This window comes from Equus caballus, chromosome 18 (assembly GCF_041296265.1).
Source record: "Equus caballus isolate H_3958 breed thoroughbred chromosome 18, TB-T2T, whole genome shotgun sequence".
NCBI classification, from domain to species: Eukaryota; Metazoa; Chordata; class Mammalia; order Perissodactyla; family Equidae; genus Equus; species Equus caballus.
Window position 1 is genome coordinate 72202702 of NC_091701.1, and position 25727 is coordinate 72228428.

Sequence of the window (25727 nt, forward strand, 5' to 3'; positions counted from 1 at the left end):
GATGACTGAGTGGCTGGCACACTGACACGTTTCCACTGCAGCACATTTCAGTGGTGGGGCAGCCCATAACCAGGGGCCATAGGATATATGGGGACAGCAAGCACTAAGGGCAGTGTCTTCCTACCAAAGCATCGGTAAGACCCACTAACAGAACCAAATCTCATTAAATAATGCAAATTCAATTTGGACCTCAAGAAGTAGTCAGGATAAAATATCTATTTTGCTTTTTTTTTTCCTCCCCAAAGCCCCCCAATACATAGTTGTATATTTTTAGTTGCGGGTCCTTCTAGTTGTGATATGTGGGATGCTGCCTCAGCATGGCCTGATTGAGTGGTGCCATGTCCGCACCCAGTATCTGAACCAGCAAAACCCTGGGCCACCGAAGCAGAGCCTGCGAACTTAACCACTAGGCCACAGGGCCAGCCCCATATTTTGCTTTTGATATTTCTTGCTCCTGGGATTCTAAAATAATATCTGAAAATGGAACCTATGTGGGAAAAAGACAATGGCTTATTTGGATTGTTTTGAAAACAAAAATCATGTCACTTCACCAAATAATCACATTCTCAGAGACTTTTACCTACTTGTGTGACATTTTTCATTATATCTCTCCATGTTTTATCCACAGTTGTAAATCGTCTGCCTTCCTCAGGCATTTGAGACATAATGTCCGGAGAACTGAAAATGGGCTCCAAATACAGCCACGTGGCTTGGACCTTGAGCCATTCATCCAGAATTTCCTGAAGCAGCAGGAGTTTGCCCTCCCATTCTCTGAGAAACAAAACACAGAGGCTCTTATCAATAGCAAACCAAGCAATGTTTCAGATGACAAAACTCAAAACCAGGACTAGACTGTCAATCTTTATGCAATCTTGTTATTCCAATTTCTGTTCACCTAACTTCATTCAAAGATAAACCGCTACATTTGTTGTACAAAATTTGTTTTAAAATAATAGCATCAACATTTACGCTTTTACAGACACACATGTTAAGATATACCTATCTGCAAATGGGCTAGTTTCTCTATATGTCATAACAATAAACCTTTCTGCAATCCAGTTCCACGGTGGGAGGGTAAAAGGTGAGGAATGAAATGCTGGAGACAGTAACGGTGTTCTCAGGGAAGAGCACTCTGCAGCTCTCAGGAAAGGTAGTTACATCCAAGACTCATTTCCTTTAACGTTCTTTTTTTTTTAAAAAATGTAGGCCCATAAAGGCTTTATTTCCAGAATAAAATATTTCAATTCATAAGATGTAACTGGCATTTAAAGAAAAATCCACATCATTCTAAATATATTAGTGTGGCATTCATGAGAAGGAAGTATTTTTGAATTTACAATAGGTTATCAGTTCATTTCTCAATATGGAGAACAAAAATAATGACAATTTCCTCAAGAATAAATATTATAATTACACCAAAAACTAAGAATTGTACAAGCACAGTTCTAAGATCTCTGTATGTATTTGCTCCATCCTCACAACAACCCCATGAGGTAGGGTCCAGTATAATATCTATTTACAATGGGGAGACTAAGGCACACAGAGATAAGTACCAGGTTCAACTTGACCCAGCTAATAAGCAATAGAGCCAGATTTGAATCCAGACAGCTGTAACCGCTATGCTATAGGAGATAACACAGCTATAAAGAAGAATGATTGGTTAATGGCAGAGGAACTTAGAGATGGGCTAGCTTTAAGTGCATATTAACACATCACTCATCATTTGTAAGTGGTGATCTGTAAGTCTACATTGTTAAAACCAAGAAATGCAAATAGGAGTTCTAAAAGTCACCGGGCATTTTCAAATAACTTTCTAAAATATCTTCCTTTCAATGTTTATCAGTGAATTTGTTTTACCTCTTTTCACAAGAAATGAATGCCTCTGCTTTCTTCTGGTGCTCTTCCCTCTTTCCCCATCTAATCCCTGACTGATGCAGAAAATTTCCCACTAATATCTCATGCACAGTCTTTAAAAATAGAATCTAGATATACCAGTTCCAGAGCTGTTCAAAAATTACTCTTGATGAGCACATGGGAGCAAGCTGGGCAGGAGGCAGAGCAATCAGCGAGACTGAGCCAATACGAGGGCATGTGCAAGTTTCGGATAATATACTGCTTTCCCTTACCATGCAAATTCACACTTCACACTGAGGATGGTAGTCTGATTTAGATTTACTCACTTTTTTAAGGTAAAATATAAACTGCTTGACACAAATTACAAAAATTGAAAAAAATTGACAGGATAAGGGTTTAATTTAATTGGCTGTGTCAGATGCTCAAAATTTCAGACTAGAATCACAGTTTCATTTTTTCGCACTTATCCAGCCATCACTCATGCATGTGAGTTGAAATTGCTTTCAAGGATCATCTACAACAAACTAATTAGTATATTTGGAAAATGAAATTATCTTCAGTTTTATAATCTATACATTCTATAAACTATGTTCATAGACTCGAAATTATTTTTGAGAGTCAAATATATAAGATCAGATTGTAGGCAATAGAAATGAACGCCTGGGCTGAAGATCCACTACCTTTGTCACGAACGTGGACGACAGCAAAAGGATCAGTGCCCTTCCAAAGGAAGCAAAGTCTTCACTCCTTACAACGAAGTACTTAAAATAGTACGGATGAAATGCAGAATCAATTTTCAAAAATAACTATATGGTACATGCAAGTGATGATTTTGGTAACATAGTATAAACATTGTCATATAAATATAAACTTTACCTCATTTGCTTTTCGTAAGGCTTAATGAATGGAGATCCTCGCATAGTCTGTGCCTTAATAATGTGGTCATCCAACAACATCTGAATTTCATCAACTGATGACAAAATAAATGTCCCAGTTTCTCTATAAGGAAGAATGACAAATTCCATCGCATCCCATTCATTAATCATCTTCTCCATGGCCTTTTCGAGAGAATATTCTTTGCTAGCTGCTTCACTAATACCTTCAAACCTATCTAGATACGGTTCCAGATCCATGTCCAAAAAAGAGAAGATGGTGGAGTCTTCTGCTGGCTGCAGAGGGTAACCCACAATGTTGGACATGGCCTCCCAGTGCCTGGGGCGCAAACCAGGATTACAGATCACTTGAATGAGAGGAATGTGCTGCTTGAAATCTTCCACTTTCGCTCTCACTTTTTTTGTCATTGCCAGTGCATTTGGAGAATCATGGAAGGTTTTCTCCAGTTTATATAGTCCTCTCCAGTAATTTCCAACATCTGTTTCTACTTGGTCTGGATTCACTTTGTGATATGGTCCTTCTGTCCAGCCTCTATATTTGTTGCTAAATTCAACAGCAGTTTCATAGAGACGAAGATAAGGGTTCAAGCCATCTTGGATTTTTTTCCGCTGAGGATATATTGATGGTAGCCAACCAAATGCCTCCTCTTCAGCATTAAACTGCTCAATCTGCAAGGACAGGTATTAACTATATTATTCTGAAAGTGAAGGGTATTCAAAATTAAATTTTTAAAAAAATATTTATATTAAATGTGACCCAAAAAACCCTCATTAAGCCCTAAAGTTAAACTTAATTAAGTCACAATCTAGAAAAACTGAGCAGTAATCTTTCTCCTATTTCTTTTTAATTACAGTTTCCAGAGAACGATGACTGTTTAAGTTAGTTAAAATAGTAAAATAAATCTATATATGAAGAAGTCTTTGCCCAGACAGATACACTGAGGATTTAGCTTCTTTTATTAATTAACAAGAACTTAAGCACTTTTAATATACACAGTATTGTATCAGGTACTGCGGAAAATAGAAAAAAGTATTATATTGCAAAGTACCACTCCAAGGAGTTAGAAATCCAGCTGAGAAGACATATGTATGTAGAAACTTAAATAGCGATTGTTCAATAATAATATATGGCAACAAGAGAGATGCCTTAGAGCAGTAGTGTTTAATATAAAATGAATAATATATACTAAAAATGCTATCACTCAGAGGCGAGAGATCATGCTGAAATAGAGCAGGCACGGATGCTTCCATAGAGCAGATGCAACTGGAGAGGGGTCTTAAAGATATGTAGGATAAAAAGAGGCAAAGAAGGTATTAATTTCCTCTTAGTTTAGTAGTGAAGTACGTGAGGATATGGGTGGTTCAGAGGAGAAATCTACAGAATTCAAAACCCTGAGCAAGATAGATACTGATAAGATATTAAAATCTTTCAATGTAAGAAAAACGGTGGAGCATTCATAATATGGTCTGTTTTCAAATTTCCCCTTTTTAAATAAAAAGCACAACTAAAAATTTCAAACATCTTATATGGCAAAGGCTGTGGCTTTTGCCCCTCCAGCATCTTCTACTGAGAAAGCTGACTTCTAAAACAGCAATATTGGGAGCAAAGCGGCTTGAAGAAAGAAGATAATGGGCCTACTTTAAAACACAGCCACCAAATCTAAGCTGGCTCTATCAAGATGGAAAACTGACCAGTAACCGGGTGTTATTATCATGTGATGCAAACAATTAAATGATACAAAATCAAATTAAGAAGCAGATGGAGGCATAGCTCTATCTTTCAAATAAAATATGAAGGCCACTGAAATGTTATCACTACTGATAGAAAACAGTGATGCTCTTCCTCCTTGATGCGGGTCTGTGAAATCCATCTGTGCCATTTACATTATTCTCCAATTAAATGTAGTTCAACTGTTATATTTGAACCCATTTCTTAAAGGTGAATATGCAATACAAACTCAATGTTCTTTCTTTTGCACTAATTCGTCCTCTTAAGAATGTTTTAATCCTACCTTGTCTGCTGCTAAATCCAACTTTGCATTCAGCGTTTGGGCCTTTTTCAGGTACCGCTGTACATCCTGAAGATCCCCAAGTGAGTAAAACTCTTCCGACTGCTTGGCATAACTCTCCAGTTCCTCCACAAATCGTTCACACCGCAGCTGATAAAAACAACATCCGCTGTTACTATTGAAAAGTTAAAACCCCTAGGCATCAAGAGAAAATTTAAATATTTGTAAGGATTATGAGAATTATTATTATATTTTGTCTCTGGCAAAATATAAAGAAAAGGATGACCTGGAAGATGACTGGGATCTAAAATAAGCAGAATTTTTTTAGGAGTTGGAATTTAAAACTAATGGATCAAGATTCCTGTAATTCACAAATCAGAGAAAGTTTACCCTTGTACTGTCAATGTAAGAAGCTGTAATAAAATGAGTAAGAATGTGTTAAACAATGATATTCATTAGTACGCTAAAGAATTTATGCTAACAAATGATTTATAAGCATTTGAAAAATCTCAAAATCATCAAGTATGGGGTAAAAGAAAACTCTAGTTTTTTAAGGGATGTAAAGACATTTGTGGCATTTTTATAACAACTGGAAAAAACAAATTTCTTTAATTGCATTCTGATATTCAGATATCTCTTTAATTGGCAATGCTAAAACAAAGTTTTCCAAGGTTATTTTTCTTGTCTCATGGGCTCTCTTCACAAAAAAACGTATAAGGTAAATAAATCCAGATTTAAACTCCAGCCTAAAAACTGTAGCCTTCCTATATCAAACAGGTGTGTGTTTTTTTAATGAGAGGCTTATTGCAAACTTGTCATTGGTAAGGTATTCCAAATTAAATGGTTCTAAAAGAAAGAGCTCTTAATAAAATATTCAAAAGTCAAATCTAGGTTATTCAAAAATAGATTTTGTATTTTATAGATTATCTAGGTTGATTTCTGTCCTCTTTCCTTTAGTTTCCTGTCAAATTTATTGCTCTGGCCCAGTGGGAGAAGGGAAATGAGAGGAAAAATTCAACATTATGTGCAGTTTCTAGAATAGTATACTTCACAATAAAGTATAGATAATTCTGGGCCACCTACCAATTTTCTAAGAGTCTATTATGGTGTAACTTAAAGTGTCTAATATGTTTTTTAACATTCTGAAATGGCCTCAATATAAATAAAAATATAGACTACAGTTTAAAATGAAGGCTATTTTTAAAGTCTGTCATTTATTCTCCAAACAACATATTCTGCCAATTGTATTTGTATTAACTGTATTTGCTGCAGCATGGTAGAAAGAGGCTAGGCTTGCTATCAAAGGACATCTCTACTGGTTGATGTGGAACAAGTTTCACCGCCTTTGGGAACCTTAGTTTTTTCATCTGTAAAACGAGATAGAAAATCCTAAGTCATTTATTCGGACAATAGCTATGGAGTGCTCACAGCATGCCTGTGTGTCAGGCACTGTGCTGGCCAGGAGGGATAATAGAGAAAAGGTCAACATGAGATGGCCCTGCTATCAAGGAGCTGACCGTCTAACAGGGAGATAGACATGAAAATAATAACATAATGATCAGGTAACTGGTCCAGTGGAGATGAGTTAAAAGTATAACAGGAACAGAGGAGAAGCAGCCCTGAGGTCTGACTGAGAGGGCTTCTCAGAAAGCCAACCGAGCGTGCTAGATAGACAAGCATGTGTGCGGGGCAGGGGTGAGCTCCAGAGCAACAGGGAAAATGCACAAGAGACGAGAGGTAGGGGAGCGGGGACCTAGGAGCTGCCCAGGGTTATGCAAGGAGTGGGGAGAGTTAGGAGATGATGCTGGACAGTAGACAGGAACATCAGAAACCATCTTACATGTAGGACAAAAGAAAAGAGGTTAGAGTTAGAGTGATGATTCTGGGCACAAAACGTAGGTGAGTGTGAGCAATTATGAGGTGTGAAGGCACTCTACACCAAGGGAGCTTTGATGTTAAATAATAAAAATAAAATAACTCAAAAGAGTTCTATAAACCGTATAAGACAAATAGTATTTTTATTAATGGTCACTTGTGGGCAATATATTAAAATGTTTTCTCCCTTGACAAATCAAGAAATGATGCCACAACAATCCACTATGTGTACTATCTCCCACTAAGATTTACAGTATGAGAAATATGTGTACTAACTTCTACTAAGATTTATAGTATGAGAAAGCTAAAATACATGACCTGTGAAATAGAAGTTGCCAATGCTATGTAAGAAGTTAATACTTCAAAAATATCTGTGATGCCAACCTTAAGACCTTCTTGATATTGCTCTGTTTTCTCTTTAACAATTTTCCTGTGTTCATCAAAAATTTCTTCCATTCTTCCATACCACTGGAAAACATTATTATTTAGCCTAATGTCTGCTGGAGAAAAGTTGGCACACTCAATGAGGAAGGCAAGGCAGTTTTTAGAATCCACCAATCTCTGTCCCAGTTCAATCATATCAGTTGTCTCTACTTTCTGAATATAAGCCTGAGGGAAAACAAAAATTACAGACGGCATTTCAATGAACAGCTCATGTTGAAAAATAGCCTGTGGAAATACACTGCATAAATATGTACACACTTGGTAGAAGGAAAGACTTTTGGTTCCAGAGAGGGGACTGCAGCCCAATTTACTTCTCATCCATCCCAAACACCTTTACTAAAATAGCAGGGGAAAAAATAGGAAATACTAAACAATACACAAAGAGCACTGGAAAACCAGAGAAGAATGCCATGGGTTTCTGGAAGATATGAAGCAGGTGCCATCTGAGAGACCATTTATTCTTTCAGAATAGCATTTATGGGCACCTATTATGTGCTTGACACTCTGCTGGGTGCTGGCAATTCAGTGTGACAACAACCAGAGGTGGGATTTGCCCTCAGAGAGTTTATAGTCTAGTTGAGGGAGACAATTATTAATCAAATAACCACCACAACAAACGTAAAATTGCAAACTTGCAAGACACCAGAGCCGCAACACTTTCCTCAGTTACAAAAACTAAAAAATAACTGCAGGCAAATTTAACAAGAACTGTGCTAAATCTATCTGAGGAAAACTATAACACTTTATTGAAGGACATTTTGAAAGTTCTGAATAAAAATAGAAACATATGTTAAGACATAACATTGTAAAGATGTAAATTCTCCTCCAATCAGTCTATAAAATCAATGCAATTTCCATCATAATTGCAATGGCATGTGAAAAAATTAAATATGACATAATTCTAAAAGTCTCTGAAATAGTAACTACTCAAGTAAAGACAATCAGTAGTAAAAACAATCATGAAAAAGAAAACTGATGGGGACCAGCCCTGCCGAATACCAAAACGTACTACACAGATATGGTCATTTAGACAGTTCTCGCTCTGGCCCAGGAATAGAGGACGGAGCAGCATAGAGAGAGTTCAGACATGGATCCAAGTACGTATGGAAATTCAGTGTTGAAAAGATGCATTGCAAAGTAGGAGTGAAATGACATCATTTAACAAATCGTATTGGGGTAACTGGCTATTGATTTTGGGAAAAAGTAAGAGCCCTAGCTACCTAGTAGGAGAAATACAGAGAAGCCATATTATTAAATAACTAAAGTAATTTGCAGCAGAGTCATGATTCTGCCTTTGCAAAAACAAATCTATTTGTGTGCGTGAACGGGTGAATGTACAGGTGTGTGCACGTGTGTGCGTGCACACCTATGCACATGCCCATGTGTATGTACATATATACGTAGAGCTCTCTCAAAGCTCTCTTGATACATCTTAATTTATTTATATATCTTAATAATATAAACACCAAAGGAAATCTGCTACCCCACGGAAAAATGAGAACACTGGCCGTTACCTACAACTAGTGTGCTCACCTTCCCCATCTTACGCCCTCCTCCCTGTCTAGGAAGTACACACTTCTTTTTAAAAATGTTGTTAAAGCTCTTTGAAATCTCTAATCTCCATCTCTCTGGCTCTCTCTCTAGTTATATATATACATATATATATACATCACTATATATACAATATATCATATATATCACTATATATAAGTTTGGAGAGAGCAGAATTCACCCTCAACTAACAGAATCATTACCCTAAAGAAAGAAATTATGGAAAAAGGGAAACTTTTATTTTTCTCTTGGTACAATCCCATATTGTTTAAATTTTTGCTTTTGTAATTAAAAAGAAAAAAAGAAGCAACATTGCCTAGAACTCTTTCACTGATATATCTTTCTAATTAGACCAAATGTTTTTAAGTTGCAAATTCAAACAAATAAGATGCAAACCATGGTGGTTTCCACAGGTAACAAAATGCCTAGCTGAAAATATATTTTTCTAATATGGTTAATGATATTCCTATGTAAACAACTGGACTTTTATTTCTCCTTACTGATATATGTGACTGATTTCTGTGCTAAATAAATTGAGAAGCTATTTTGCCCTTGCAGGAATAAATGTTTTTAAGGTACAGACATATTTTTTAACACCAGTTAATGAATCCTATTTACTAATTCTGTTAAAAGTTGCTATGAACAATAGAAATTGACACTAAACAACCCCAAATTCCTAAATATTTTCAGCAATGGCTAGGAGGGTAAATAAATTACGCTCTTCATACTGAATATTCATCTTTCCAAAAGACTTTACAATTAGGGAATTCTCCAGCTATCTTTATAATCACCGATAATCAAAGTATCAATGTCCCACAACAACTAATATATAATATACAAATATTCTAAAAGAGAATATATCTAGGCATGTGTGTATATCGGACACATAAATTCACATAGTAAGAATCCCAATCCAAGTACAAATACTTTAAAGAAAATGGAACTCTTTTAGTTAGAGGCTTATATGTAAAATTTGGTTCTAATGATTTTGACAAACTTTTAAGTGAATAATTTAAAGAATGTACAAAAATCATTTTAACTCCTTTTGCAATTTCCTACCTATACAAAGTTTTGAATGATTTTACATGCTTTGCTGGGTACACTTAAGTATTTTAAAGCCTAAAAATAAAAGGGTTCTATTTTGGATCTTGGGAATGTTAGCAAAGGAAAAAAAAGATCTTGCAAAAGCTTAACGTTATAAGAGTGAAAAAAGAATAAAATAAAATGGTGATCAACTAGTTGTTTTATATTATTTTATTCACCATTAGGTAGACTTCAAGCACAGCAGGAACATGAAAAATGATGAAAGTGACACTTATCTAAATATTTTCAGTACCATAAAGCCTATGCTCAAACATAAAACACTTCAGCAAACTACAGCAGAAAATTTTAATGTATAACAAAAGACAGGCTATAGAAAACAAAATATTACTTAAGAATTAAATATTTGTTGATTAAAAGAAAATGAAGGGCGATCACACAGTTTGCTCAAGACAGTACTGCTCTATGCCTTTAGCATGGTAATAATTATTAATAGTGCTTTCAAAAATATCCTGGTAGATGATTGCATTGACAGCTCCAGTACCTCACCTCTTCTGGTATCTCACTCTGACTCTGAGGCCACGTGACTTTCTTTGCCCAATGGGATGTTAGCTATGTGACACAAGGAGAAACCTGAAAAGCATTGGTACAATTGGGCTTGCTTTTATGCCTCTACCGTGACATGAGAACACACCCAGGTGAGCCTGTTGGAGTTTGAGACACAAGTGGAGCAGAGTCCAATTGCTGAGGATAGCTGCACTAGTCAACCCGAAAGAGAACTAGCTGACCCAATTGAGTAAGTAACCCCAATGAGACCAGAACTGGCCAGGAGCACCCAGCCTAAACCACCAAACTGCAGACTCATGAGCTAAGTATATAAAACAACATTACTTTAAGCCTCTGTGTTAACGTTTGCAGGGATTTGTTATTGTATTATCATGTCAATAATTAACTTCTTATAAAAGCTGGCAAAAAAAGAAAAACAATTAACTTTTACACCCACAACTATAAAGAATTTAGAAGCAATACCTTCATTTCCATCAGTTCTGCTGTATTTGGAGGAGTGCTAAGAGCTTTTTCAGCTATCTTCTCAAATTCATCACATAATCTGAAACACCAGACAAAAATCAATCTTATATATTTAAATTTCATTCCTAAACAGGTTCCTATAGATGATTTAAATGTTCCATTACATGAAAAATAAAGTTAGATTATCTTACCTATACGACAGCTAATGAATGAAAAGCAAATTTGTGTTCATTTACTTATTCATTCAATACACATTTAATGATCATCTATTGCATTCCCAACTATAGGATTAACTGACAGAGATACAGAAATGGACAAGATGTAACAATGGTCCGCAGCCTGTTCACAATCCAGTATGGAAGACAGGACCATAAACAATCACATCCAACCTAGAATTTTAAGTGCTCAACCAGAGATTTTTTGAGATGGCACCAAAAAAATGGTACAAAGGAAGGGAGTCATTAACCCTACTTGGAGAGAACGGTTAAAATGGGTCTGTATGCTCAGAAATTTCTGGTAATATGCAAATATTTCCTATTGATTTGGGTTGCAGCCAGTATAAATAATGAACTTACTGTGAGGTTAAAAAGAAAAAAAGAGCAAGTGGAAGTCCAGATGAAACATGTAGAAATTTCTTCAAGAAGAGTGGCTGAGAGGCGAGGGAGAGAGAAACAGCATGGCGATGATGTTGGGTTGAAGTGAGGGGTCTGAAGATGGAAGAGGATTTTGAACATGTTTGCAAATTTTAGAGACAGAATCAATAGCAAAGGAGAGATTTAAAATGTGATACAGAGGGGATGGCTGGGGGAGCCAGCTCCAGAGGGATGGGATGCAATGGGGTTGAGCTCATAGGAACTTTGAATGGGTGTGACAGACTCTTGCCGTCTGAGAATGTGGGCCGACAGGTATGAAGGGGTTCATGGACATGTAAGGGCAAGGAGTTGAGGGTCTTCACACCGAATGGTTCCTCTAACAGTCCATCCAGTGAGTCTGGTGAGAAGCATAATTAGGAGAAAAGGGGAAAAAGTAGAACTGGCATGAGTTCAGAGGGTAGTTAAAAGGCAGAGAAAATAGCTATGAAATTAAAATAAATATTTCACCTGGCATGAAAAGCTACAAGTAAAAGACATTTTCACTATCCTTCCAGTACTTTTAGAGGAAAAGGTGCTTTAAGTGAATATGTGATTCTGGTTCCTAGATAAGCTACGCGAGTCCTGGTCCTCTTTCATGTGGTGCCTCTCTCTTCAGCGTCACCCCTCAGCTCTCTTCCCTCACAGTGTGTGGGAAAGCAACACCAACCCCTCCTGGTTCTCGGGATACACCATGCCATGTTCATACCTCACTCCCTTCTACATAGTATTTTCTCTACCTGGAATTCTTTCACCCACATTGTCCACCTAGCAGATTCCTACTCATCCTTCAAAATGAACTCACACATCACTTCCCCTTTGCAGCCTTCCCTGGCGTTCCCCTCTTCCCCAAATTCCACCCTGAAAGAAAATTACTCATTTCCTTTTCTGTTCTACCTCTGTGGCTCAGCACAGTGCTCACTGCGCCCTATTGTAATGTGCAGGTTTGTATGTCTATTTCCCTTTCAACACCATCACTTCCTTCAGCAGTTTTACTCATATTTAGAGTCCAAGCACCTAACTCTGTGCCTAACACATGGTAGGTAAATAAAGCTTCCTTCAGCCTTAGATACAGCCTGAAAGAAATATTCTATTTAATACCATAACTATAAAATTTTTTTTGATTATTTGGGTTTTTTTCCATGAAACTGATACCAGAAAAGAGGTTCCTAGAGTGACACTAGCACCAGTTGTTGGAAGACTGATTACACTTCTTGTCTTAAAAAAATAGGTATTCTGCTTTGCACATCAGCACTCTGTAAGTTTACTTAACATGAGTCAGTTTTCCTAAAATCTCCAGGTTACTCAACAAATGAATTTTTAGTTAAGACAAGTTCCCATGGCTTTGAAGGGTAATTACAGTAAGATGGAAATTCCAAATTTGAGGGTCCCAGAGGACCTAAAACAACTACTGTGTAAATCTGCTTTGAAAACCCAATTTTGTGTATTGATTATACAAATTTAAAAATCTGAAGTTAGAGAACATCCATCTGACTTGTGCAAATGAAATGCACACACATTTTAATACCACTTTAATTCAGACAATTGGGAAGGCATATTTGCGGTGAAAACAAATAATACTAATAATCATGAAATAACACATAAAGCCAAGTAAAAATACATTGACATTATCTTTCTTTTGGGTCATTCATGACCCTGCTCTAATCCATTATTTTAGTTGAACAACAGTTGCTTCTATTTAACATCCTCCCCCCAAAATAAAAATATAATAATATCACATAATTACCTTGTATTTACTTCCTGATGATCTCTGAACATTTTAGCGATAAGTTTTCCACAGATAACGTCTGCTCGCTTCACCAAAGCTCTGATTAATTCCTCACAGCGCATTTCAAACATTCCTAAACGAACAGTCTGCAACGTTAAGTATCAAAACTCTATTAAACACGAAAAGAAATAAAAGATTCCCACAGTTTTACCTTCCTCATACTACTGATTTTGTGTGTGTGTGAACTAACAAGATTGAGAGTTTTTTAAAAATATGATACAGGCAGGGATTTTTACAACTATTTTCTGGATAAGTCTCCGTGAAGAGTTTGTTGCCTTGGAAGCTAATTCTATTTCAAGACAATAATGGACACAAAACTTCAGAGGACTGAGTTATTGCTAAATAAATAGTGTGGGACTTAAATGCTATATTTTCTCTGCACAAAAAAATAATATACATCCATGACAGAAATTTTGGGAAATATAAAAAAGAACAAAAGAAGAAAATTTTAAATCACCAGTGTCCTACTAAACAAAAGTAACCACATTTTGGCCTAATAACCATATTTTCCAAATGATTTATAAACACCAAAGCAAAAAGACATAAGTTTTTAGAATTTTTGAGGGCTCAAAATAAATAAAGTACTTAGAAATCTGAGTTGTAGGAGATGTTCGCACTCTGAGCACAAGAACCGTGTCTCTTTGACTACCTCTGCATATCCAGGACGTGCCACAATGCTTGGCACAGCGAGCAGCTCAGTAAATATTTTTCCTGTTGATAGCAATGGTCTAATTCTTCAACAGCATGGTCTAAAAATATATCCTAATAAAACTGAGAAAAGATCATGAGGCACAGAGAACAGTAGTACATAACAGGTCAATTACCTTTCTGGATGTATACTGTATTTCCTCTATTAGTTTTTGGTATTTGCGAATTTCCTGTATTATTTTCTCGTAATTATGATTTTCTGCGAGGAAAGCATCAGCGTCTTGCTCAGCCTTTTTGGTAACCAAAAAGTCATACTTGTCATAGAGTCTGCGGTGCTCGGTAGGTGCCACGCTCTCTCTCATTGTCACTTCCCTCACCTTTTTTTTGTGAGCATCAACAATTTCACTGAGAATTATTGGCTTCAAGGTTGTTGGTTTAGACTTACTTTCCTAAACAAAGGGGAAAAAACAATATTAGTTATTTAAAATACCTGAAGTTAAGGTAACAGTAACATTTATCTTTGCAAAATTGCCAATCTGACCACATTGTCTTTATTTTTATTCACAAGATCTTTATGATTTTCTAATCTCCCTAGAAAGATATTCAGTCTAATCACAGCAGTATTTTAAATATTTAGGTTTCATATAATTTTTTTGTTTTCCGTTTAAGCCACTTAGTTGTGTTCTGTTTTCTGTAAGGATGAAAGGACAGCAGCTTGAAAATATACACAAAATTAAAGTTAGAATACACAATAGCAAAATTCACATTTTATTCGTGCAATTGTACATGCTAGTGTAAGGTAGTGCTTGCACTGTATGTTACTTTTAAAAAATAAGCCAACTCAATGTCATAGCATACTCTTTGATCACGGTACTTTTTCACCTTAGGAACAATCTATCTAGAACAAAGAAAGATTGGTTACTCATTCATTGACCTTTGATTTTTGATTCTGTGAAGAGCAAGTAGAGCCGAGTAAAATCTCCAGTTATGAAATCTGCATTCTGCGATCACCGTTAGAATGATGGCAGGCAAGGATGGGTCAGACAGCCATTTTAAGTAAGCAAAGAAATCTCAACAGCCTGTCTCCTGTTTTCAAATAAGAAGACAAGCAAATGTGCCTACATGGTTTATCATCTTGAAACAAGTTACACTTAAAAATACATTTGCTCTATCTGTCTTCCAGAAGAAGGGATTTTTAACTGTAACAAACAAAAACCATTGCCCGTAGTGGATATTCTACAGCATTCAAATTGATATCAAAGAATTCCTCAGACAACTGGGCAATTTGTTCAGGTATCCAGGGTGCATTCGCCTGCTCTGTCCCCTCGTGGGCATTTTAGGAAAATGTATTGCGTAGAACTAGATGCTTTATGAGAGCCTCACCTCTGGGCTCGGTAGATACTTGGTGTTATCTTCTCGGAAAAAGAACCTCAGGATAAAGTAATCTATATTATATACTGTATGCAACGTGAAATTATTGGATCTAATGTGAAGCTCATTAATATTCACTATAGAATGTTTCTTGAATTTATTAATACCTGCCTAATTTCTAAAGCCTAAAGATCTATCTTTCTAAACAGAACTGGATATCGAGACTTCAGAACTATATTAGAAAGTATACTTTTGATATGAATTCTAATCAATTCCTGCTAAGAGTTAAGAGAAGTGATCTTTCGTGTGAGACAGCTCAAGTGTTCGAAAGTGTGTCAAATTCTGTCACAAGACGGTGCTGTGCTGGGACCCGCAGCACCTCAGCCCCTTGCAGGTTTGCTTTCCATGGGAAAAAAGTGTATTTTAATTTGACTTGCAGTTACTGTCAAAGATTTGATAAGAAACAGTGATACGAATTCCACTTTGAGTTGCTGTCAAAGATCATTGAGACCACATTCAATTATTTTACCGAGAGTACTTTCTATGTCACTTGTTTCCAAATTTGACTGATTGCCAGAATCATCTAGGGAGATTTTACCAGCACCTGTTTCTGAGTACCAACTGTCATTGTGAATTCACATCTCTGGAGGCAAGGGGCGGTGGTGGTGGGGATCCCCAGATTTGTATTTTTATTTATTTTTTTTTTGAGGAAGATTAGCCCTGAGCTAACATTTGCCACCAATCTTCCTCTTTTTGCTGAGGAAGACTGGCCCTAAGCTAACATCCATGCCCATCTTCCTCTACTTTATATGTGGGACGCCTGCCACAACGTGGCTTGACAAGTGGTGTGTAGGGCTGTATCCAGGATCCAAACCGGTGAACCCCAGGCCGGCAAAGCAGAACGTGCGAACTTAACGGCTGCGCCACCGGGCCGGCCCCTGGATTTGCATTTTTAAAATGTCACCAGGTGAGGCTGATGCATAGGGTTTCAGAACCACTGCCCCATGTATAAGGCCCCACAGAAAACCTATCTCTCAAAATCTGATACCAGGAAAATACCCAAGCAGTCTAAATTAAATATTCAATCCTAGTTAAAACTTATCATGTTTTCCTCTTCACTTTAAAAACGAGGAAGCTCATAGCTATATTTTACAACCATAATATTATATCAGCTGTATGCATTCACATGATTATAATACTTCTCTCCACTTCAAGATTTGCCTAATAACTCTTATTAACTTGTTACATTTGTCTATTTCATAAGCTACCTCAAATTGTTCTTGAAAAAAGGTAGGGTATGAATAGAACAGAAAAAGGTGCAATAGATGAAGTGGAATTAAACGAAGGACAGATAGCAAGTTTCTAGAGAGACTTCTACTTGTGCACTACGAGGAATAGAGATCCCGAAAACAACTACCTAGTTCAAAACACAAAAAGATGCTGGAAAAAAATGCTAAATATAACTTTCATAATGCATAGCTAAGGAAGGAAAAGAATAAGGAAAGTCTAAAGGGCCAAACATGAGAGAATCATGAATGAGAGGGAACTGTGCGGAAGCGAGCAGCTGCCTGGAGACTCTGTGACCCCGGTGGTCTCAGCTCTGCTTTACTGAGTCTCCAGGAAGGTAGAAGATGTGTGGGTTGGGGCGTGGAGGGGAGAATGGCTGTCAGGGAACAAAGACTCAAGCCTGAGCCAGGTGGGAGTCATAATTGATACCCACACACGAAGCCAAGAACACTGAAAGGTGACTGACACAACCTCAGAATGAGGGTTCTGACGACACAAAATTTAAGGACGCTGAAAGGTGACAAAACCTTTGAATGTGGGGGCAAAAGTGAGAAAAATGTCCGTTTTGGCCTTATTTCTCAGCAGAAAAGAAAAAAGATCGTTACCTTAAGAATTTGTAACCACAAGCCTGATCTCATACAGATTTGGGTAAACATTCACAAGGCCAATGTGGTCTACAGAAGCTTTAGGCAAGAATTTTGTTAAAAATGGTCCTTTGCCTAGCACCGCTCATCAAGCCATGCTGTGGCAGCATCCAACACAAAATAGAGGAAGATTGGCACAGATGTTAGCTCAGCAACAATCTTCCTCAAGTAAAAAGAGGGAGATTGGCAACAGATATTAGCTCAGAGCTAATCTTCCTCACACACACACACACACACAAAAAATGGCCCTTGGTCTGCAGGGGCCTCCAAAGCACCTGTTAAGAGAATGTGCAATTTCCAGAGGAACCAACTTCAGCCAAGGCCTCAAAGACTTCCCTGCATAAAGTTCTTACATGGATAAGCCCACAATAACAGAGGGAAAAACACCCACAGAAATAAACCAATAGGAGCAGAAGTCAGATCAGCAAACAGAAGAAAAAGAGTCATGAATCCATGACCAAGGATGAGAAACTATCAAAAATGCCCTGGCCTATTTGAAAAAGAACTTAATGGAATTCCTAGAAAATAAAATAATAAAACTAGAAGTTCTATGAAGAGGAAAATATCCTCAAAATGGAAAATTTCACAGTCATAATGTTAAGTAAAATAAAACAATTCACATATTATTTCTAAGCTGACCATCTATGCAAAGACATGGAAAACTAAACAGAAAGTGTTCAGGGATATCCAGACATGTAGGAAGTTTACCTTTAAAAATTCAGAATAATAACTAAAAAATTCAAGATACTCATTGTTTTGATAGAGGGTAGAAGGATAGAGATGTGAACAGGGAAGCGCAAGGGGGCAGGGAGAGCTGAAAGGTATCAGTAATATTCTATTGTTTAAGTTAGCGTGGAGGTACCCAGGTGTTAACTTTATTGCTACTTAAAACTTCAAACACTAGTCTCTTATACTCTTTTGTATGCATGAAATATTCATAAACTATTTTAAAAATTAAAAAAAGAAAGCTACTGGTTGGACTTACAAAACTTGAAAATCTTATAAGTTAAGGAATTTTCAGACATGCTTATCTCATATACTAGATGGAAACAACTACTGTTGAAATGTCATTGTTGGCATAGCTCTGCCAAATATTTGGCCAAAGAGAGAAGGGAAGCAGGATTTATAATCTGAAAGTATGGAGACTCTTATATTTACAGAAAAAGATGTAAGAGGAGGGTAATCAATTGGAGGACAGTCTTACAGAGCTAGAAGAGCATAACAAGGGAACAGCATGGTAGGAGTGCTACAGCAACTCTTGCTGACCGCCTCAGACCTCATCACAACTGTCATTCCTTGCCCTCAGAAGGTCTCCCACTGAGTCCAGTGGAAGACTGGACTAGGAAACTAGGTACGTTGTAAGAGGAGCTAATGGGAAAAAAACCAACACTTTTTTGAAGCAAAACTTCCTTATAAGTCCATGTTACTAGGCCACTTACATTCCGTACAGCAGTGGATACCTGTCTACACCTTTTAGAAGTTATTTGAAGTGAATATCATCATGCCAATTCAAGCAATCAGAATATCACTGTTACTTACCCACTTGGAATACAATTTTGTCTCAACTCTTGGCACAAAACTGACAGCCTTAATCATGACGTCATAAACATTTAGAAAGATTTCTATATAGTCGTTGAACTCAGGTTCAAACTTAATGGTGTTATTATCAAGAATCAGCCTCATGACGAAACCTGGATGTTCAAAAGCTCTAACAGAATCCTGCAAAAAAATAAAATACATATATATATATATACGTATGAATATACATATGAATTGTGGTAGACTAAGGAGTGTACTGGTTCCAATTAGAATACATGGGAACTCACCTTTCGTCTCATGCCCTAGTCAGTTAAGCCAATAGATGAATTGGAATCAAACAAATGACAAAGTAAACTGTAAGTTTTACAAAGAGGAGCTCTACTAAAACAAGCAAGAGCAGTTCCCAGCTAGACTTGTTCGTATCTCATTGTATCCATTGGGCTTAAAGATCAACTATAGGGTCAAGGTTTCAGGAAAAGGAGGATGTGCACAGCAGTGGGACTCTAGAATCTTGCAAGAAGGAGCCCAAGAGAACACTCAAATTCCCAGGCCCTGCTCACACTATAACAGGACATTCTTCCAGAAAGAAAAGAGCTCCTCATGGAAAATTTCCCCAGCCATCATGACCCAAATTTCTCAATTATGGGAATTTTCACTAATCCTCATCAATAAGATGATAATTAAAAATCCTAAATATGCAGGTTAACACTAACTTTTTTTTAATAGATGAGGTCTAAAGATATAATTTCTGCTCTCCCACTGGTAAAGGTATTTTATCATTTTCCTCTCCGAAAGAATTGAACATAAATAAATTAGTAAATGAATATTGGTGTGAGTGAACTGTACTTACTGGGGGTTGTGCAATTAAGTCTGTGAAATCTTGCATGGAGACCAAAGCAAGGTCCTGCAGTTGTAAAGTCATAAGTGTAGCAGCGCAGTTGAAAAAAGATTCTAGTTTGGCACTGTTGTCACCAGTTGGCAACTGCTTTTTTTTATTACCTTGGTAATAAATATTCTGCACTTCTGGAAACCATCTTGAAAGAACAAAAGACTTTTAAAAGTTTATACTTTCAGTATATTACTCCTTTTACATTAAGCATTAACAGTAACCTCTGGATATCCAAGTCTTACTTGAGAGGTATATTGTTAAGTGACATCATCCACCCTCTGAAATATAAGCACTAGCATACTTCACTTCTTCTAGGAAAAGAATCATAGCCAACAGAAAACAATTCACCAATGTGATGTGAAAAAAACATAAATCTAACTCCCGGAACTATGATTCCTGCACTTTTTGAATAAATATGACAAGTAACTTTATTGGATATTACAAAATACTCCTCTCCAGTCTCTGAGATGTTCTTCAGGGAATGGATTTGTTCATTTAAAGCTGAAATGTGAACAACTGATTAAACCAAGAGAGGGCTTACTTGGCTCAACCCACGTGGTATTTTACCATATTCTATCAGTTTCACAATGACTTGAAAAACAAATCAACAAAATCAAGAATATTATTTTCTTATTCCCCTTAATGTCAAATCCTGAAAGAGTGACTGATTTAAAACAAATTTTCCAATGTGTATGTGTCCTCATAATAAAAGGACAACAGTGAAATAGACATACAGATACATCATGATGGTAACAAGTGAAGTTTTCAGTTTATAAAACCACTGTCCAACACTGCAAAATTAAGGAATATTGGTACCTCTTTCATGAGAGAGAATGGATTTTCTAAAATAGAGAGTCAATATAATTTCAGGAGTTGCCTGAATGCTCCAAAAGAGATCTAAGTTTTAAATATATGTATCCTTCCCTTTAACAAATATGTGTTTAGTGTCTGCTATGTGCTAGGAACAGTGTCAGGGGAGATATAAAAAAAGACATGACCTCATCCCTTCTCTCTTATAATAATGAAGGCATTATGTCATAGCAGAAAAACAGCTTTGAAGTCAAAGGATAGAGATATAATTTTCCATTTAAGTAATGGAGAAGGGTTTTATAGTGAAGACAACTTCACTGAAGAACAGATAGAAATGAAAGGGGGAAAACCCTAAGAAAAGGATATGAAGTAGAAGTAGGATAATAAGAAAATAGGAGGGATGAGGTTGTCTAATATATCTAGTCATTTCACTGTCTATAATAGAGATAAGAGACTAGAAATAGGAAGAAATAAGTGGGGGGAAGTCCATAAGGAATTCAGCAGAACTTGGGAGCTAAACACAAGAGCTTGGGACCACCTTGCTCTCTAGGATGAAGCCATGACAAACATTCCTGCAGTGATGCATCACCATTAAAACACCAGGTAAAGAGGACAAGTAGCAAATACTAAGCAGAGACAGGCAGTGGTAGATGAAGAAAGGGGACTGAGAAGCCTCCAGTAGTTCAGAAAAAAAGATGGAATAAGTTTGGGACTGTAAGACTGGAAAAAGGGTAAATAAAGAAAATACATTTTAAAAATTGTTCGTTCAATCATTGTCTCAAAAATATTTACAGAGCTCCCCACTATGTACAAAACTCTTGGGGTACAAAATATTACTCAGTTCTCAAAGTGCTGATAGACTAGTGGAGAAAAAAAGGCATATACACAAATAGATATTATAAAAAGAAGCAGCTATAAGAGAATAAACTGTCAGAGGCATTCATAAGGAAGAGATTATTTTTGATGAGGTAACAGTAAAGACTTCATGGAAGAAGGATCATTTGGGCTGGGTACTGAAGGACAGAAGAGGGGCTTCTCCAGTAGTGAGCTACATCAAGTACTTTGAATAGTGTGAACCATAACATTTTGATGATGGTATTCAAAGGGTTCTCATTTTATTTTAATTTCCTTAACCTCTGATTCAATCTGATACCATTATGTATGCAAAAATGACAGCGCTAAGAGTCACAGAGCTGAACAGTGAAGCAACTAAACAACTTTCAAATTTTCTTAGAATTCCCTTTGCACAGATGGAAACAAACAAGAAGTAACTAATTATCTTAAAAATCAATAATTGGGGGGGGCCAGCGCGTGGCCGAGTGGTTAAGTTCGCACGCTCCACTGCAGCAGCCCAGTGTTTCGCCAGTTTGAATCCTGGGCGAGGACATGGCACCGCTCATCAAGCCATGCTGAGGCGGCATCCCACATGCCACAGCTATGAAGGACTCACAACTAAGAATATACAACTATGTACCAGGGGGGTTTGGGGAGAAAAAGAAAAAAAAAACAATAATTGGTTAAACAGGGGAACAAAGAACCTTTAAACTTACCCATTGGATAGATATTTAATGGTGGGAAGGTATGGTTACAGACTAGTCTTAAAAGTTATGTCCTGCTTAATTTAACTTGACTGTTTCTACAGGCACGGCTCAAGGTGAAAGTCTTTTTAGAGCTGAGAACGGAAAAGACCTTAAAAGTCAGATTAAGAAATGTGGACTTATTTTTGTCAATAAAAGTGAGGCACTGAACTGGAGGTATTTTAAGATTCATCTGGCAGTGGTTTGTAGGCTACATGGGAGGTTAAAAGGGCCTGCCAAAGGTAGTAGCAGTGGGAATTAAGAGAAAAGAGTACACATGGAAGATGCTTCTGAGAGAAGATCAAAAATAATTGGTGGTCATAAAATAAGTCTCAATAAAAGCAAAAGGATTGAAACTATACAAAATTAGAAATAAGTAACAGAAGGACACTCTGGAAATCCACAAATATGTGGAAATAAAACAACAAGTCCTAAAAGCCAATGAATCAAAAAAAGAAGTCACAGGGGAAATTAGAAAATAATTTGAGATTAATGAAAATGAAAACACCATATACCAAACTCACGGGATGCAGAAAGGCAGTGATCAAAAGGAAATTTATAGCTGTAAACACTTACATCAAAAAGCAAAAAAAGATCTTAACTCAATATCCTAAACTTCCACTAGAAAATAGAAAAAGAAGAGCAAGCAAAACTCAAAACAAGGAGAAGGGAAGAAGTAAGGGTTTGAGTGTAAATAAACAAAATAGAGAACAGAAAAGCAATAGAGAAAAATCAACAAAACCAAAAGTTAGTTCTTTAAAAAGATCAGCAAAATTGACAAACCTATAGCTAGACTAACCAAGAAAAAAGAGAGAAGACTAAAATTGTTAAAATTAAGAAAGAAAAGGGGCCGGCCCGGTGGCGCAGTGGTTAAGTTTGCACGTTCCGCTTCTCAGCGGCCCAGGGTTCGCTGGTTCGGATCCTGGGTGCGGACATGGCACTGCTTGGCAGCCATGCTGTGGTAGGCGTCCCACATATAAACTAGAGGAAGATGGGCACGGATGTTAGCTCAGAGCTAGGCTTCCTCAGCAAAAAGAGGAGGACTGGCAGTAGTTAGCTCAGGGCTAATCTTCCTCCAAAAAAAAAAACAAAAAAAACAAAAAAAAAATTAAGAAAGAAAAGGGGTATATTAATACTAACCTTACAGAAACAAAAAAAGATTATAAGAGAATGTAATAAATAAGTGTATGCCAACAAATTAAATAACCTAGCAAATTCCTAGAAAGATACAAACTACCAACACTGATTCAAGAAGAAATAGAAAACATGAATAAACCTGTTACAAGTAAAGAGATTGAATTAATAATCCAAAATTAAAAATAAAAAGGCCAGGGCTCAGGAACTGATGGCTTCACAGGTGAGTTCTACCAAATGTTTAAAGAAGAATTAACACCAATCCTTCACAAACTTTTCCAAAAAAAAGAGAAAGGAACACTCCCTAACTCATTCTATGAGGCCAATACTATCATAATACCAAAACTAGACAAAGATACCACAAGAAAAAGAAAACTGTAGACAAATATCTCTTATGAATGCAGACACAAAAATACTCAACAAAATACTAGCAAACTGAATCCAGTAGCTTATTAAAAGGATTATACTCCATGACCAAGTGGGATTTGTCTCAGGAAAGCAAGGTTAGTTCAATATATTAAAATCAATGTAATACACCATATTAATAGAACAAAGGAGAAAAACCCATTATCACTTCAATAGATCCAGAAAAAGCATTTGGCAAAATCTACACTATTTTGTGATTAAAAACAATCAAGAAACTAAGAATGAAAGGGAAATTCCTCAACCTGATAAAGGTCAACTACACAGCTAACTTAATGGTGAAAGACTGAAAGCTTTTCCCTTAATATCAGGAAGAAAACAAAGATGTCCACTCTTGCCACTTCCGTTCAACATTGCACTGGAGGTTAATCAGAGCAATTAGACAAGGAAAAGAAAAAAACATATGCAGATAGGAAATGAGGAAGTAGAATAATCTCTATTTTCAGATAACATGATCTTATATAGAGAAAGCCAGAAAGGATCAATGCATAATAAACAAGTTTAGCAAGGTTTCAGGATACAAGATCAATATACGTGAAATAGTTAAATTAGATTTCATCAAAATTAAAAATACTTGTGCTTCAAAGGACATTATCAAGAAAATGAAACAAACCATATAATGGGAGAAATATTTGGGTCTAGTATCCAGAATATAGAAAGAACTCTTACTACTCAACAGTAAAAAGATGGATAACCCAATACAAAATGAGCAACGATTTGAATAGACATTTATCTAAACAAGGTAAATAAATGGACGATAAGGACATGAAATAAATCAAAAGCACACTGAGATAGCACTTAGCATCCACTAGGATGGTTATAATCAGAAAGATGGACAATAACAAGTGTTGGCAAGGATGTGGAGAAACTGGAACCCTCACACTTGTTGATAGGAATGTAAAATCTTACATTTAGAAAACATTGTGGGAGTTCTTCAAAAAGTTAAACATAGAATTATCATATAAACCAGCAATTCTACTCCAAGGGATATATCCAGGACAACTGAAAACATATGTTTCTACAAAACAAAGGCTGATAGCAGCATTATTCATAATAGTCAAAAACAAGAAACAACAAATGTTGATCAACTGATGAATGGATAAATAAAATGTGGTATAACCATACAAGGGAATATTATTTGGCTGTCAGAAGGAAAAAAATATTGATACATGCTGTAACATGGATAAACCTTGAAAATAGTATGCTTAGTGTAAGAAGCCAGACATTAATGTTACATATTGTACCATTCCCCTTAGATGAAATGTTCAGACTAGGGAAATCCATAGGGACAGAAAGCACATTAGTGCCAGAAGTTTGTGGAAGGGGGAATGGGAAGTGACTACTAACAGATGCAGGGTTTCTTTCTGGAGTGATGGAATTAATGGTGATTATTGCACAACCTTGTGAATATATTATAAACCACTGAATTATACACACTCAAGTGGTGAATTTTATAGTAAGTGAATTATATCTTAACAAAAAAGAATAGTTAGCAACACACTGAATATAGCTTGGGACAGTGTAAGGGAGCTAAGAATGTAGATGATAAGCAAAAGAGACAGAAAAAGGAATGACATCAGCATCATGGTGGAGCAAGTTGTTTCCCTTGGTCTCTCCCCTTTAAGTTACAACTAAATGGACATTCATTAACCAGTAGAGGATTCCCTGCACAGCACAAGAGGACATCTGAGAAATCTATGCAACTATACATCTGAAAGTGGTAGGACTGGATCCCCAGGAGACAGTGGAACTAGGTGAGTGCACTCCTCCCCCTCCCTCATGGCAGCCAGCCAGGTCACAGATCCTCACACAGTGGCCAGGCACAACTGTAAGAGAAGGCAGGGACAGCTCAACCTGCAAAAATGCTTTTGGAGTTGCAGCCTGGCAGGCGGGAGCACTTGCGGTGCCATAGCAGCCCCATCAGTGAGAACACTCTACTTCAAGTGGCAGCAGCTCAGTCTCTGAGAAGGCGCCTGCCCACTGATCACAGCACAGGCAAGAAGGCACCTGCCCACTCAGAAGGTGCCCCTGCCATGGAGAACAGCAACCCATGGGACGCACAGAGTGGTGGCTCAGCCCCTGTGTGGGCACACCTCACCCCTAGCACAACACAGGCAAGAAGGTGCCCTGCCCACTCAGAAGGCATCCCTGCCCACAGAACACAACATCCCATGGGACCCACCAAGTGGGTGCCCCTCCCGCCTAGCACGCAGCAGCTCAGCTGGTCCCCTGCTGAGCACAAAGGCCCCGCCTACAATGTCCACCCAGCCTGCCCAGTGCAAAGGCCCTGC

The 25727-nt window shown here is 37.1% G+C and overlaps 1 protein-coding gene across 3 annotated transcripts in view; it reads right to left on the bottom strand.

Annotated features, from left to right (window-relative positions):
• Window positions 1-25727, bottom strand: part of DNAH7 (dynein axonemal heavy chain 7) — a 235426-nt gene that overhangs the window by 167831 nt on the left and 41868 nt on the right. For all 3 annotated transcript variants that reach the window (XM_070242074.1, XM_023622248.2, XM_023622249.2), the window contains exons 11-19: window positions 19454-19637; window positions 18604-18783; window positions 13939-14211; window positions 13073-13200; window positions 10697-10775; window positions 7016-7240; window positions 4760-4906; window positions 2731-3416; window positions 585-771 (exon numbers count right to left, since the gene is read on the bottom strand). In XM_070242074.1, coding sequence (XP_070098175.1) covers window positions 585-771; window positions 2731-3416; window positions 4760-4906; window positions 7016-7240; window positions 10697-10775; window positions 13073-13200; window positions 13939-14211; window positions 18604-18783; window positions 19454-19637 — 2089 coding nt within the window. The remainder of the gene's footprint in view (window positions 1-584; window positions 772-2730; window positions 3417-4759; window positions 4907-7015; window positions 7241-10696; window positions 10776-13072; window positions 13201-13938; window positions 14212-18603; window positions 18784-19453; window positions 19638-25727) is intronic.